Source organism: Osmerus mordax, chromosome 5, assembly GCF_038355195.1.
Source record: "Osmerus mordax isolate fOsmMor3 chromosome 5, fOsmMor3.pri, whole genome shotgun sequence".
NCBI classification, from domain to species: Eukaryota; Metazoa; Chordata; class Actinopteri; order Osmeriformes; family Osmeridae; genus Osmerus; species Osmerus mordax.
Window position 1 is genome coordinate 10,795,135 of NC_090054.1, and position 17,314 is coordinate 10,812,448.

A 17,314-nucleotide genomic window follows, 5' to 3' on the forward strand; every position below is an offset into this window, starting at 1 on the left:
GAGACGTTTCATAGGTCCACTGAGACTCCAGTCATAGATTGTGATGTCGATCTTTTAACCAATAGGTTTTGGCTCAGAACAAAATGAGCAATAAATCAGTGGTACCCGGCTCGTATTGCTTCCATGGATTCTGAGGTGAACCTAATCTTTAAAGGACATGGCCAACCTCAGTTTACTGTTGAGTAATTATTCTCTTCACAATCAAAATACAAAGACAGTGAATGTTATAACAGAGGGATCAATAGTTACATGTAGATGACATTGGGAAGCTGGTAGAGTTTTGAACAACAAGAATCTTGGACAAGAGAAGTCTACTTTGGACAGCTGTAAAAATGACTGATTCTCTCTGATGTCCAATAATATTTAAAGACATTGTGTGGACCAGAGGGAGGATTTGAACGTCATCTACCTTTACAAATTACTAAATCAATCCTGGTCAATCAGCGAAACCAGCATCGATACCAAACACACACAAGAGGTTATTCCCTAAATGTATTCTAAAATATATATGTTTTATATGTAGAAAAGGTCTATAAAAGCAGAACCAAAAAATATATATATTTTTGCCGATTGTTTTCATTCATTATGATTAGGACCAGAGAATCTCAAGTATGTGTGATTGTATTTATATTGTCATTTACCTATATGCTATAAGTGGGTTGTTTGTGGAACAATGCATGCAATACTGTATATTTCAACCAACTCAATCATTTAGAAATGTCAAAGTAATCCATCCTAGATGAAATTCACTGAAGAGAGACACTCTCTGGGCTACATGCTAAGCTTCCTTTTGCTCACTAGACATTTAACAGTGTGTACAGCGTGCACTCGCATATACACACACACACACACACACACAAAGAATTCAATTTGGAACCCATCATGGCAAGTGCAGAGGAGGACAGGAAAGTCATATTGCTATAATGCTCAGATTATCAATCATTTTGACACTTTATTGGCTTTATCACTGTACATACCATTAAAATGATGTCTGGACCAGATTGTCAGGGGGCAAAACATTAAACAGACTAGGATTAAAATGCAGATCCCAAACAACTTTTCCTCTGCTGATGATATTCCACGGGACTGAGACTACTAGGCAACTGACTTTGGACATGCCTGTCAGAAAAGACACCACGTCAATGGAGGCATGCTGACGAGAAGATAGTGTCACACTCAGGAAATGCAGAGGCTTCTCTGTATTTATCACCGGCTGTAGTCAGTCAGTGCACTAAAACGGCGATAACAAACGTTGGGGAGAATTGTCTATTAATCTCCCCTTGCACTCCTCATCAGACCTCATTGGCAAACTCCTTAATACCACGGCTTGTGCCCCTGAAGTCATTGTGGTGGCTCTGGGAGCTGGGAGGAAAGCAAATATCCATAATTCAAAAAGATCTTGACAGCTAAAAGGTTGTTAATGATCGTTTAAATGCTAACGCTGTTGCCAGTCTGGCCAGCAGAGCCATGAAGCGGAAGAAATGTCTTGTTGCAACCTTTAATTAAATGAAGGAATTGCAAACAACTAAGTCATTCTTTTGTTTTCACCTCTTTCCAAAACCAAGCGCCTGGATACTGGTAGAACAACCAAAACGAAGCACCTTGGCATTAAGGAAGAGAGGTTGACTGCACTGTGCATTAACAAACACAAAATACCCCCAAACCTTGATTATCTATCTATACAGCAGTTAGAGGATGGGACGTTGGATCCAGGACAGCGTGATTTTATAGGTTAAGGTCCCCATGAAGCATCTGTTAAATCTGGTTCTGTCAGCCAGCAGTCCAAACCAGATCCATACAGAGGAGCTTTTGTTTGGTCGGGTTGTTTGTGTGTTTTTGGAGCTCAGTAGATGTATTACTTCTTGGTGGTCTGTCCTCTTATCTGTGCTCAGTCTGTCTCCAACATTCATCAAATGGCGAGTCTCCCAAGCGAAAGCTAGTTTCCCACCTGATCATGACCCTATTAGTGAAATGGGTGTTATATGAATATGGGGATATATTAAATATGTTTATGAATATTCAGAAACATATTTAATATATCTCCAATGAAAATGAATTTACTCGCAAGGTTAAGCTGTTACAAGTGTACGGATGATGAGAGACGTCATGGCCGAGGCCTACAACACCACCGTCTGCAGTCTCTCAAAGAAGAAGTGTCAGATGGCTGAGCGGTGAGGGAGTCAGGCTAGTAATCTGAAGGTTGCCAGTTCGATTCCCTGCCATGCAAAATGACGTTGTGTCCTTGGCACTTCACCCTACTTGCTTCGGGGGGAATGTCCCTGTACTTACTGTAAGTCGCTCTGGATAAGAGTGTCTGCTAAATGACTAAAAATGTAAATGTAAAATGTAAGAAGTGATCCAGACAGATGCCTAAGTTACATTTCCTTTTATGTTCAACCACGATCTGTTAAGAAACTAAGAATACACAACAGCATTCACTGCAACCATTTACACCAGGAGGTCACACGGTGAAGTGTGAGAACACTAAACCGTCATTGTACAGAAAGCTAAACATCCTCCACCGCCTCAAGTGTTTAGCACGAGGGGGGAGCATGGCTTAGCCTGATTAATCTATAGATCTATATCTATAGATAGATATAGATCTATATATCTATATATATAGGTCTATATCTATAGATATAGATCTCCCTATATATAGATATATAGATCTATATCTATCTATAGATATAGATCTATATATATCTATATAGACCTCTAAACACTAAATGGTACATTAAAAACCATTCTTGGCAGCACAAAATCCAAGAAATCTTCTCAAATGTCTAAATGTGGTTGGTAGCTCCATGTCAACTCAATGCCGGGCCCTAATACTGTGATGGGAAGCGTGTGGCATCCCTTCTTGGTTACGCTGATTACAGACAACAGACGCATGGTTCATATCGCATCGTTATAATCAAACATCTCATTGTGCAGAATGCTCTTGACATTGAGTGGAAATGACGTCCAAGATATTTGGTGGTGTACATCTGCGACGGCAAACAATGTTACCCTTTCTGCCTGGGAGCAGAAAGACATCTGTCAGATTCTCCCCATACTCTCTGCTCCCTAAACACAAGACATCACAGCTTTAAAATAATGATGATATCATCCCAAGGCTGGCATTTCCCTACAGCGCACAGACACGAGTGCAGCTTCATGACTGTGGCAGGCAGATGAGCAGCTGAACAAACTCGCAGCTCGGTTTCATTTCCAAATCTCTTACACACGTAGTTGAATATGAGATGATCTATGGGGCTTAGCAATACAAGCAGCGAAGCCTGCCGAGGCAGCATCATCAGACTAATTCCATTCATTCCATTTATAGGGAGGGGGGGTGGGAGGCCTCACACTCTTCTGTTCTTTGTGTTGGAGTGAAAGATGAGTTCTCTTTCCTTGTGAACCCATTTACCACTTAATGTGCATTCATTCCACGTGAGCGCTAAACAATATGTCCTGGTATGAAGCGTACATTTTAGGCAACATTGAGTAAGAACAAAACCCTGTGCCCAGAGTAGGTATCTCAGATCCCCCAATGGACCCAGGGAGGAGGAAAAGGGAATAGACAGCAGTGCACCTAAATAATCTCAAAGGGAGGGACATGCCACTGAGCGTCTTGAGTGAAGTCGCTTTGGACAAGAAGGACACGTAAACAGCTCATTTCAGGACACCAGAATCTCATGACCCAACACAAGATCCTTTCTGTAAGTTCCTCATTAGGAGGAATCCCCCTCCAGCGAACCACAGTGAGGGCACAGAGGCTGAAAACGTCAAATTGTCGCTTCGTCGAATCTAACAGCCACCTATGGTTCAGGTCACGGTGCGCTCCGAGTCTCTGATTGTTGTGCAACAGTACATAAAATATGTATATCAAAAAAAAAAAGAAAAGTGGTATAATTTCAGGTAAGATTGACAAGGACATATTGGATGTATTCCAGTAAGACTGAGTAGTGCTCTTCTCCTGTACTTTTGCTCTTTAATCTCCCCACAGAGAAAATGAATCAGCTGGCTGAGACCATATTTCTGTCCTCTCACAAAGGGGAACTGGGAATAGGGAAACTCTACACATTATGAAAGCTATTATCTCTAGCCGCCAGTCTCGTTGTAAATGAGACAGAGGGCTGGTAAACCAAGACTAATAGGCTGTATGAGAAGGAAAAGTAGGGGACTGGGTCAAATTCCCCCTCCATCTCTCCCTCTCTATCAGTCTCTTCCTTATTCTCTCCTTATTCTCTCCTGTCTCTTTCTCTGTCTCAGTCTCTCACTTTCCTTGCATCTCTCCCTCAGTCTCAACAACAACTTTATACCACCCCTGCATGCTACATTTGGAGGGAAGCAATGAACAAATTGAGTTTGACTCATAAATGATACTATCTCGGAAAGGTGTTTAACAGGTATTAGAGCAAACACAGGCAGAATAGAGTGCCTTCCTCCCAACCAATAGGGTGGAGTCATTTGAGGTGTAAAATATTTTGAAATAAAGTGTTGTATATGGAAGACTTGTATTGAGATTGTAGGGTGGGACTCAGTTTAGAAGCTGGGTCAGGTGTATGACTGGACCCATCATGCATTTTGCAATTATTATTTTTTTTTACCACTGAACTCCCCCATAAATACAAAAATATCCTAAAATAGTCATATTACTACTCTTAGAACCAAATAACATTTTCTAAATGATTCCTTTGTTTCAATAAATTCCATAATCCAGTAGCCTAATCTTTAAACCAGAAGCAAAACTCAAATGGCACCAATCATGAACCAGACCAATATAAATAGCCGTCTTTGTAGAACTACGATTACTTGATCTAGTTAATCAAAGGGGGAAAAAATCATTTTAAATCCTTGTTGATGGTGATACACTCAACCACACATCCATCATGTCAGAGGTTGCTAGAAGGGCTCCAATTTGTGGTTCCAATAAAAAAAATCATTCATCCCGTTTCCCAAAAAACAATCATCAACAGGGAATGACCAAAACAGGCTCTTACACTGACACTCAAAGGAAAGAAAATACACTAACAGTATGGTTCAGTTGTACAATGCAAACTATATCTTACAAGTCTACAGTGTTTTGAGGCCATCAACATATTACTGTAGACAATCATTAAATGTTTCCCCTTCTCACAAAAAAATACCTTAATATTGTTGAAATTCAGCTTTTACTTGCATCACCTACGCTTTTTTTTAAATTGGTCCATCGAAACCTCAGATAGCTTCTGGATATTCTTTTCAATCCTCTGCACCTGGAGCACCCTCCACTAGTGTTACAACTTCAAAAACAGCTCATGAAAAAATCAGGAGGCCTGTCTGACATGTGTCCCCCTGCCCTGATGGCATGCCAACACCAAAGGCCAGCATTGATTTTCTGTAACGCCGGCCCAGATTAGCCCTCTTCAGGGATTAGCTGCCTGTGCACGGCCTCAGGGTTTGCTATAAAACTAATAATTAATTTAAACAGCTGGGCCTGTAGAAGGATAGACTCACTACACACTCTGTGTGAAGGGGCCTTGTAAGAGCGACTGATGGACAGGAGCTTCAAGGGGTCGAAGGACTGTGTGCAGTTTGTCTCCGCAGCCTGCTTGATGATGGCAGCAATGATGACAGGATGCCCGCTGCCTCAAGATGGCTTCCACACACCAACTTTGTTGTATACTGTATAGAGAAACTCTTCTTCAGCCGTTTCTATCGTAAATGATAAAACTACTGTACTGGAAGAGAACCATCACGGTGGATACATAACGCTTAACTTTTGATATAGACAGAATATGGATTAGTTGACTGCTCATCTTGATTGACAGGCATGTCACGAGACACTTACGGGTGATGGGGAGGTGCTTAACGGGTGTGAGCAGAGCAAACACAGTCCCTTGTTAAGTCTTCACACTCATACTCTGTCTGAACCCTAACAGAAGGTCAGCGTGATATACAGCAGTGAGGAGTGTCTGGAAAAGAAAGCAGCCATATTGTTCCTAGTCAAGCCTTGTGAGAAGAACAGGACAGAAGATCCATTCATGGGCCTGTAAACAAATGGTCTTCCCCCAAGGTGCTGCGGTGTTAAGGTTTCTATGACATGTGAAGTGATGCACACACCTAAAGCTCTGTAAAAAGAAAGAAAGCTAGTTGAATTCATTCAAAGTTTAAAATGTAGTGCCCTTTCAATAAATTATGCACATGCAGCTCTCCCCCAAAAATAAAATAAAAAATAATTGCCTTCTCTACCACCAGTGAAATCATCTCTTTACCTGGCTACCAATAAGTGCTTCCACAAGTTCGAAAAATAAAGGGATTTTTCTCCCAGTCCAACACTTTCATCTGATTGACACACAAACGGCCCTCAGATCACAAGTCTGCAGACACCTGTAGAAGTGCAGTGCGTTCTCTGGAGGATTCTACCACACCAACCTCCCTTCCTCTCCTTCTTCCCCTCTTCTTTCTCTTGCTCCTCCTTTGCTGTTTGTGTATTTTGAAGCGTCTCCACAGACACAAGGGTTCTGAGGGCCCAAGAGCCCCCGGCTTCCAGACAGAGAAAATAAAAGAGTGTTTGCGCCCCCCCCCCACCCCCCCCCCCCCACCCCCCGAGTACTAAAAGATCTCGCATCACCATCACTATCTGGGGAAAACCGTTAACAAACACCAAGTGTCTGGATAGTCAGCGAGGGGAGAAGATCCAAGGAGTGTTTGGTCTGCTGATCATACAACCACTGTGAGCTACCCATACAGTGCCTTCACAGATACAAGCATACTGGTGATCAGCATCATTACATACATGGCTTTAGTGGCCAGACAACTAAAAAATGGACTCTTGGTCTGTCAGAACACGAGACGTCTTCTCCGGAGAAGACAAGTCAGACGCCTGGACATGAAACACGCCATCCCTGTTTCTTATGTGCCGCAGATATATAAAAAAATAAAAAATACTTACAAAAATTCAATGAGGCAACGGCCCACTGATGTCTTGCAGCCTGGCCATTAAAACCAGTTTTCCTTCTGATGGATCTGACGGATGCATCTGCTACTATTAAACCGACATATTTTTGCCTCTTTGTGCTTCTGAGGTCATTGCAGATTCCTGGGGTTGTTCCCCATGCTGTCCAAATGAAGTAAACACTGAACAAACTGAAACCGTTAGGTGGGTCGGGGGTCATGTTGTACAGACCGTCCTGCTTAAACACTATCAAGCTCTACAGTAGGGATGGTGGCACAGTTAACAGGCAGACAGTTTTATAAGCAAAAGCTGTGAAAGATTGGAAATGGAAAGGGGAAATGTGCTGCAGCTGTGTCAAGAATGTGGCACAGCTGTCCAGAGATGGACATGGTTTAAAGTATTCTGTGAGGTGAAGCAGTGGAAAAACAACCTTATTTAGCCCATAGCCCGAGATTACAAAGCAAGCTACTCAGACAGTCCGCAAGCAGGCCTAGTGTAAAACTACATAGGTGGCAAACCACAGTTACACATGACTCAAAACACTTAAGTCACATGATGCATTTTGGGCAGTCTTTATTGTGAAGATATAAAAGTGAAGTCGAATAATGATGATGGCTCTGAGGGTGACGTTGTCTAATGACAGGGTTCTGACAGCATTTTATGGTGGTGGGATTTATTCATCTATTGACAACATTTATCATGTTCCCTTCTTGAAAAAATAAAAAGTACCCCCCCAAAAATTTAACATGGCAAAAGCTGCAACCATCTTACAAAATCTTGGCTCAACACGCCCATGTGTCTGTCTTCACTTTTGGGAGGCTGGGAGACAGTGAGAACCATGAAGCAACCAGAACTGCCCAGGCACTACCAGGGGGAACTCCTTTGTTCTTTTTCCAAGCATTTTCTTTCCTTCTTTTGGGACACATCCAGGGGAAGTAGCAGTATTGTTCCAGTATGTTCCATGCCTCCAAGTGACTTACATCATTAATCTGTAGTATGGGGTTTGTGTGATGGGAAAATGTAAACAGAAGACCATGATAAGCTCATCTCAAGTCTCCTTTCCTTCATCTGCACTGATAAGCAAAATCTAAACATTTGATTTAAAGTGATAGGACTGTAAGACTATTGATGAATTCCCATGACTTACCCATAGCCTAAAGTATCCACGTGTTATTGGCAGCAGTGCCAGTCCTAATCATCTTCTTTTTAACACACACTTAGAAATGCACACCCTAACGTCAAAACCTGACTACGAATTAGCTTCCCACTTAATTACTTACTTACTAAACATATCACTAATGAATTATACATAATTTCTCCTTCTTATTTACATGGTGTTACAGCAACATTTGTGGGCTGGTTATAAAGGATTTCATATGTGTTTAAATATGCACGAGAATTATGATCTTGGCTTAGCATGTATCTATAGTTGATGTTTATGTAATTTTCAAGGGCTATCAAAATAAGTAAGACATTTGGACGGTTTGATCTGAACTTGTCAAAATAGAAAAGGGAGTATGTCCACACTGGCCCCATCAGGTCACCCTATAAAAAAAGATCCATCCCTCCTCTTGCACTCTGGTAAAACACTACGGAAACATATTGTAGATTTTAAGAGCCTTTTTATTCAACCAGACTGTGTACTAAAACTAATTGGATTTCTGTCAATGGAAAAAAATATCTCCCTGAGACAGCTTTGAACTCAATAGCTTTGAGTGTACAACTTTAATGAGGGAGTGGGACCTCACCACATGCCAAGCGCTAGGGAGTAAAATTAAATAGGTGGTCAGCATAAAATATTAAAATAGCATGGTATCAAAAAAAAATTTAAATGATGTCAGGCCTGCTCATTATGTCCAGAAAGGCAGTGAATTAAGCTATATTTAGTGGGTGATAATTGAAATCATAGCTGTAGTCATTACCACTGACAAGTTTCTAAAGAATACCCAATAAATCCTTTCTTCTGAGTAGGGTCCCTGTGACAGATGGTTGTGTTAAAAAAACATAAAGTACAGAAACAGAATCTTTCTCCTTCTCTCTATAGACTCTCCCCCTCTTTCTCTCCTTAGAGCCAATAAAACGTCAGCTTTTATTCTCCCCCTCCAAAGTGTTGGCTTGGTGTCAGCAGGCTCTTCTAAAGTCCTGCCACCATGAGCTGAAGGCCTGTAAATCTCGGTGTCACTGGCACGCCATCCGTCTTGGGATATACAATAAAAAACGTGACGCAGTCATAAAAGGAATGGCATCAGTGCCCAGTATATATAATGTGAACAAAAGGGACATAAAGATGTTCCATCCCGTTCCAAATCCAACACCACAAGATGGCCTAAGATTAGCAAGAGTTCGGTGGAATGCTCTAGAAGCGCCAATGGCGACCCAACACTGATTTACTGACGATTCCTCAGCTGTCAGTGAGCTTTTGTCGGGTTGTAATATAGAGATAGCGATTTCTACAGTAGTGGTGAAAGGAGCTGTACAGCTGGAAGTTGACTGAAGGACTAGTATTGTCTCCTTAGGAGCAGCCCAATTCATGATCCCATGACCATGGGACTAATGTGATTACGTCAACATGGCTACTATATGTGTGTCAGCTATATCTGGCAGCATGATAATTGTCAAACAGACAGATTACCATCATATGGCTTGATTGATGGTAATCTGTCTCTTTGACAATTATCATGCTATTTCTGTACTTTATGTTTTATATATATATATATATATCACAAGCCTGCTAGACACGAGTCAGCATCAATGTAATCTGCAATACATTACTCTCCATCTTAACCTTGACGAGAGAACCATTGCAAAGCACCAAAAGTGAACCGGCGACAGCATGCTCCTCATCATTACAAACACAGCAGTATTGTTATGCCATCATCATCAGTATTACACTTGACAGGCGAAACAAATAAAAAAATCACAGATGAGGACGACCATAAGGTTTCGTTTCTCTAACCTGACAACAGCCCCCTCCCACCCATTTACACACCCCATACCTGGCCTTCTCCATTACCGTCAGAGGTAAGTCAACAGAGGGCCATAAATAAGAACCAGATTGCTGCGGTTGGGCTGCAACGTGCGGAAGACACATTTTTTCCATCAGATACAGGATTGTCATCTAACCAAAACACAAGAGTGCATGCCTTGCCCGCGACAACATTTCAAAACAAATTTGGACAGGCCTTCTTATCTTCTACCTCCCCTTGGCTGGACTTCCACAATGGGCCTGCCCTCTCACAGTGTCCGATACCGAGGTCCTTCTCTAGGACAGGAATTGATCTCATGGTGTACCATGACTCTTTAAATTTGTGATCTTGGTGTTGAATGCATGGATGTGTTTGAACAATCTCCCTCTGAACAAAGTTGCAGAGGGGGCTTAACGACAGTAATGTACCAATAGGAGCTGCATATCTTGACTGTCAAGTAACATCTGATTTTCCTATCCTCAAATGGGATAAGGGATACAGGTTTCAGCAGACATCCTAAATATGTGTACTCAAATTGGAGAGATGGAAAAACAAGACTAGGAATCAATTTACAGATCTAACGTGTTTTCCATTTTCCTGATCTCTCCCGTCTCCTCCAGCACGTTCCCCAGAGTAGTCCATCAGAGAAAATTGTTCCAATGAAAATTAAAAAGGGTTTCACCACCGAAGAATTTATGTGAAATAGCACAGCTCCAGTTATGAATACATTATTTCCTGGCAGACCGTGTCTCTCTCATATTGCCTTTATAAATCTATTTAGGCTTGAGGAACACTGTATCCTCCTTAATTCATGAAACACCGATCTAGTTATTCTCGAATACTACCCTAACCAGGCCTGATTGACCTGATGAAATATATTTCCAAACCGGCACCAAGCTTCCCATCACCCTCTGAAACACACACATGCACACATATTACAGTTAAGTGATTTGAAGACTTCATACAGACATTTCTTTTATACTCTCTCCTCCTGGCTGACACTTCATCTGCATACTGGCATCTCGGCAGATTGAACACTCAGCCTGGACAATGACAGCATCTCTGCTTCCCAATTGTCACTTCTCGTTCCAGCCTGGGTGCAAAGCCTCTTCCTGGGCTTGAGCCAATAACAGAGCCTCCACATCTCCCCCCCACATCGAAACGTCCAGACTCTACCTCGCGCGGAGAGAAGCAGGTGGAGTGCTCCGAGTCGGTGACACTGATTTGTCAATTAACAGGACCCTTCCCGTGTTGACACACAGGGACTTGTAAGACGGCACGGTGCCTGTGACGAATCAGGAGAGACAGATGAGTGAGGCCTGAGCGGCAGAGTAATACCATAATGTGCTTTAGATATGAATATGAAATGACACAGCTGACAGGCCATACAAGGGTTTATTTCATTTCAAAGTGTAAAAGGCCTCCCTACTTTGTCTTCTTTGTTCTCTTTTCATCAGACGACTTACATCTCATTCTGACAGCGCGGCGACATTTAGAGCACTTTGGTTTAAAAAAAAAGGGAGTTAGCATGCTTGATTTGTCATTAAAATGCAAAACGGCTGCCATCAGCACCGTAGCTTACATGCACAGGTAAGGGTTCATCTGCAATGCAGCATCTTAATATGGGGTCCTATCTCCACAGCTTCTGAGGGCCACGGTAGGCCAGATTATACCTGAAAATACTAAAGTGTCACAGGTTCAACTGCTGAATATATCTATATACTGTATAAGACATGCCTTTTTAGCTTAGCATTCTCTCAATTCCTTTTTTTTTCTTCCTACAGTGCTACACTGGTCTCTCTGTTTCACCATGGCTCTTATTTCCTGTACAATCATTTCCTTAAATTACAGTTCATTCTGATTGTATTGTTGTATTATCATAGTATTCTTGCATTTTCATTGCATTGTTAAGCACCTTGTATTGCAATTTTGCACAAAAGGTGCAATATAAACAAAGTCTGATTTGACTAGATATTTATACATACAGTATATTAACACGTTCAAGACATCCCTTGGAGACACTAAGCTACCAGACAACAACTACAGGCAACATCCTAGTTTTTCCTTTAGTTAACACAGTTAGACGCCATAGCAAACTGGAATTTTCCAAACAAATTTGCGTTACATCAGTGCTATAAAACTGCAGTGGTTTGAGTGATGAAAACGGCATGAAACAACGTCCAAACATTTCCAACTAGACATGTCACATCGTTTGGACAAGACAACTATGGGGAGATCTCAGCGCTTTGTGCGAGGACCAAGGAGAGGAAGACAATCACCAGAACGCAATGCCACGTGGCTGATGAAATGCTCTCGGAAGTTTGCAATCTCCATCACAACCACAACTTAGATTAATATTAAAAGATCATTAGAGAGAGCAGGCGGATCGCTGGATAGCAGGCACCCATCTTTATCTGTGCAGGAGTTCCAGTATACTGCAAGGACGGAACTGAATCAGCAGGATGTCAAGGCAAAAGAATTTCTAGAAATAGATCAACTGAACTGAATCATACTCTTGAGATGAAATGTGAAACTGGAAACAGAGCTCTGTGAGAAGGGCCCTCTCATATCTTCCTTGGTTAAACAATCCGGGACTGTTTTGCTTCAGTGTCATTTCGAATCGGAAAAGGAAGTCGGTTCCGTTCGAAGCACGTGACTGTTCCCACTCCGTCTTCGCAAACTTGGGAGACTTCTCAAAAGATCCCATGTCACATGCGACACCACTGCAGGTAATGGTTTCGGAGTACCTTCACGTGACCGAGGTTTAAGTGTACACAGTCGTGGAGAGGGACTGTGCCGACAGAAGGGACTCCCTGTTGCCACGCGGCATCGCACGCTGCGGACCTGAGACCAAGCGGACTGCACAATGATCTCCGAGTCTGTCCTCGACGACACTTTCTCTTGGAGTCACTCTCCTCTAGACACCGATGAGACAGCCTGACAGCTTCGAGGAGTTGGTGAAGAGAAAGGGAGAGGTGTAGGTGTGACAGACTGCTCCCCTCAACTTCCTCCTGCCCCGGCGTCTCTCTCTCTCTCTCTCACTACGCCCACCTCAATGAAAGCCTCTGCCATCAGGGGGACTCACTGTCACATTTAAGGGCGAGGGCTGTCAATTTGATTTGACGGAAACAAGCACATTAGGCACAAAACTTTCCAACAATGTCTCAAACGTGACTCCGGTAAGATAGCATCGGACTGATGGGAGTCCACTCTGTTTATCCTTCCGAAGTGGCTTCTGTCAAGCCCACGGAAGACCTGGGCTGACAGAAAGGTAGTCATGTCCTCGAAGCACTGGTGCTGTTCTCCTACAGGAATGGCGCTGAACAAACGCGCTGGTGTGTTCTCCAACATAAAGGAGATAATGGTGGGGGAGAGGGCTTTCTCATAAACTGCTTTCCTCCTCTGGAACAGACTTTCCATTTCAATCAGAGAGGCTATGTTCTCTGTGTTGCCTTAAAGACCTTTGCGTTTAGCAAGCCCTACGGCTAAAGCGCTGCATTAGCTCACATTTAACCCGTGAGGATCTCACACCTACAAACACTGTAACTGCTGTTTGCTCCTCTAACCCTATATCCCCCCCCCAACATTACTCTGAGGCTTGAGGTGTGTTTTAGGTGCTGATCTGTGGGCATCTGTGACAGCCTATGTGATATTGCTTTAAAAAAGTACAGTACAGAAATAAAATTACATTTGATTTTAGATCAGGCTTGTTGCACCAAGAGTTTGAAGATATGCTGTATCATGTACAGTTTACTTTATCCCTCTTGCAAAGTTATTATGCATGTCATTTCATAACATAAGCACAGGATGCCCCCTTATTATGATGTGTGACTGGGTGTGTTTTGGATTTAATACCTACAGACTGGCTACGCTACCACTCCACTTCCTTAGCTTTGATCACCATCACATGTCATCCCACTAAATTAATTTCTCCACCCAATCATAGCCTCAGGGAAGAGTCATGTGACTCATGCGGCTTCAAATCATGTCAGAGTGGATATTTGGTGAAATTAAGTTTGATTTTTCGCAGGATCTGTACAGAAATCTAGATTGTTACCTTACGACCTTTAGATCTGATGTGTAAAAAATTTTTATGGAAAAGCTTATTGGAACTAAATGTGTAAGGCTATACAATGCATGTTAGCAGTTAGGAGTCCATCAAACAATACCGATATCAGTACTAAATGACTTGGGTATACTTGATTGCACCTACTTTGCTCATCTGTCCATACAATCCTTTGAAGATCAGTAATGATTTCTGGCATCCAAGATTCGCCCTTAACCAAATAAATTATTTATGATTTAATAATGTCAGAGTTATAAATATTTGATTTTGAACATCAAGTTTTTAATGTGACACATTCAAGGATAAGAAGTATATAATGCAAGCCTTGATCTCTCTAAAACCAACAGATATTACGGCTTATACAGTCATCTTTCATATAGCTGCTTGTCGCAGCTAACACGTTTCCATGTCTAGTCTGGGGGAGAAAAAAAGATCTAAAGTTTAAATACTGCTTTGGCCACCCTAGTAATTTATCTAAACAAAGTGTGTGAGTGTGTATTGGTGTATTCATACACAGAATACATATTACATCAGACCTAGAACATTGAATATAATTCAGCTTTGGTTAACTGAATTTGACCTACTATGCACACTATGCAATACTTTGTTCGTTAAAGTCAGTTATGTATTACCATAAGAAAGCTATTGAATAATTTACTGTATGGATTGGTCTCCCATTGTTAACTGTTGAATGACACTTCAAGATCCAACAGCCTCATGTGACACCCCATGACCAACCAGTCTAACATCGCCCAGCCTGCAGTATGCACATCATAGAACATTACCTTTGTTTGGCATTCATGTGCGACCATCGTGTTTGAAGCCTATGACGCCGTAATAACAGATGAAAAGGCAAATCATATTCCTGCAAGCCAGTGTTCGTTTTTCCAATCGTAGCGCTTCATTAGGAATGTTAATGCTCTGATAAGCACACATTTATGCACGACACCGGGGCAGCGCGATATTTAGCAATTATTAATGTGACAGACTCAGGCGCATAGCGAATCAATTAAACAGAAGAATCCACATTTCCAAGCCAGATAACTGCCCAAAGACGACAATTTTCACATGACAAAAAGAGCTCAATTCAGGGCCCTTCATGGCCTGACAGATCAAGAAAGGGTCTGAAACAAAAGCACCTTATAACCATCATCTTTCCTTTTTCACTTGTCAGATAAACTTTGCTCATCTTGCTGTTGAGATGGCTTCCCCTCATGAACCAGCTGCCACTAGGTGATCCTTCTTGTCCAGAATGGAGGAATCTGTTATCCTATTTGCCCCTGCATTAGCATGTCACATGTATTGATCAGGCCTTTTGTTTAGCCTAAGAGGGAATCCGACTGAGCTCTTCTGCTCTCAAGGTCTGATGCTGACCACGTAATGCACAAAACACACAGTCCATTTCAATTGATGCAGCGATTCACTTGCCAACAACAAGTGCAGTGATGTAGGACTAAACATGCAGTTGATAATATTGTAGTATGTGAGTCTGATTTTACAATAATATCAGGTCCAAATGACTGAGCATATGTATTAGCAACCATCATGTCTAAAGTGGGCTCATCCAGAGAATTATATGCTCAGCACAAATGGATTGGTCTGGTCAGGCAACATACTTTCTAAAAAGTACAGCAAGAATAAATGTATACAATAAAAAGTGATGGTTAAACCATCACTCATTATTGTCATAGTTAGACTAATTTACCTTAGCTGATTAAAGCTGAGATCTAGTCTTCTGGCAAAGTGTCCAAATCTTTCACCAAGGAACTCTGGGATTTCTGTACAGTCATGTCCAATATAGGAAACCTTAAACATCAAAAAAGGGAGAAGAAGACAGTTTGTTTTTAAAAGATAACTAATGAATATTCAATTGCCTGAACATTTCCATAGAGTCAACCTTTTTTATTGTGGGAATTAACAGGAATTGGACGAGTAAAATGTACCTGAAATGTTAATTGTACCTTTTGGTTTGTATGTCTGAAGTACCTCGGCAATATGGAATGCAGCTTGAATAATTAACTGTTTAACTTTTGTTTTGGTTCTTGAACCTGCTAAAGTTTGTGTGCAACAAGCTAAACAGACTAAGTCGACTGAGCTTTTATGTCCAGTCATTGCCTATAAATGCTACAAAGCTTTCAGATTTAGAAGCAATGTTTTGTATCAAATATCTAGCGTTAAAGGTTACAAAACATGGTTGAAGGATGGAGGTTCTCAAAAGTTGTATTAGGTCACATGACATTGTGACGGTGATTCCCGCTCTGTTTAAGATAAAGTTACACTTATTTGAGCAATGAAGCCGACTTTGAAAACCGAATGTAGCACATTCTTTCAGTTTACATCACACTTACAGCAAAAGACTTCAATGTAAGTGATATTTAAGTAGAATTTTCACTTACTTGCGTTCCATTCATTGCAACCAATGATTCGATGTGTGCCATAACTGATGACAGGACAACTCTGCTCGCTGCGTGCTAGTAGTTTGTTATCAGAGCAAAACCACCAGAAGTCCTTCTTACCGAGAAATTAAGGAATAAAACAAATTACGCGAAGAAGTATCTTTCTACACCAGTTTTTAGTTTTAGTATTTTAGTAGCCTACTTGGCGTTCCAAATTTACTTCTTCCGCGTGCTTGTCGTTCTCAGCTGACCCAAAGCGGAAACACGTGCGGATAACGCACTGGGATATTTAACTCAATATTTGGGACATAGGTAAGGCAACAAACCTATAGGATATGCCTAACAAAATAGATGTTGTTCACGAAAAGTGGTGTGTATTATCTAAACGTTTTTGTTGTTGTGGATCGGTGAATTACAGATAAACTTGTATCATCAGCTAGGCTACTTGTCTCGTAGGCTAGGCTAGTACAGTATAGGCTACCAATATATAACTCTTGAACGATTTAGCCCAGGCTGACCAACCCTGTTCTCGGAGAGCAACAGACCTCTGTGGGTCTCAATTCCAACCTTAATCAAATACATTATTCTAATAATTAACTTGCTACCCAGCTGAATCATGTGTTACAAATCGGGTTGGAGTGAAAACATAGGCTTCGAGTGGATTTCTAGTTGAACAACGTGAACTGGTTGTTTACATTTTTGTATGGTCATACATGTCAAATGCTGACCCAAGTAAGATAGGCTAGCTCAAAGCCTTTGGAAAAAAGTGATATTCTATCTGTGTTGAATCATTGTTGTTCAACATACTTTCAAATAATTGTATAAATACCACTTTAAATGAGCTACACAACTGTAAACACAGGTTGGGTCCTATATTTGAGTGGCTTATCCGTGTTTCTGTCTCGTAACGTAGGATGACGTCACCTCGGAACCTCCCACACGGAAAAGTATCCCTACTTTGCTC

The 17,314-nt window shown here is 41.5% G+C and overlaps 1 protein-coding gene across 1 annotated transcript in view; it reads right to left on the reverse strand.

Moving 5' to 3' along the window:
- lrmda (leucine rich melanocyte differentiation associated) overlaps positions 1–16,583 on the reverse strand; it is a 185,271-nt gene extending 168,688 nt beyond the window's left edge. Inside the window, exons 1-2 of the mRNA XM_067236656.1 lie at positions 16,351–16,583; positions 15,660–15,760 (exon numbers count right to left, since the gene is read on the reverse strand). Coding sequence (XP_067092757.1) covers positions 15,660–15,760; positions 16,351–16,392 — 143 coding nt within the window. The 5' untranslated portion in view covers positions 16,393–16,583. The remainder of the gene's footprint in view (positions 1–15,659; positions 15,761–16,350) is intronic.
- Between the last annotated feature and the right edge of the window lie 731 nt (positions 16,584–17,314).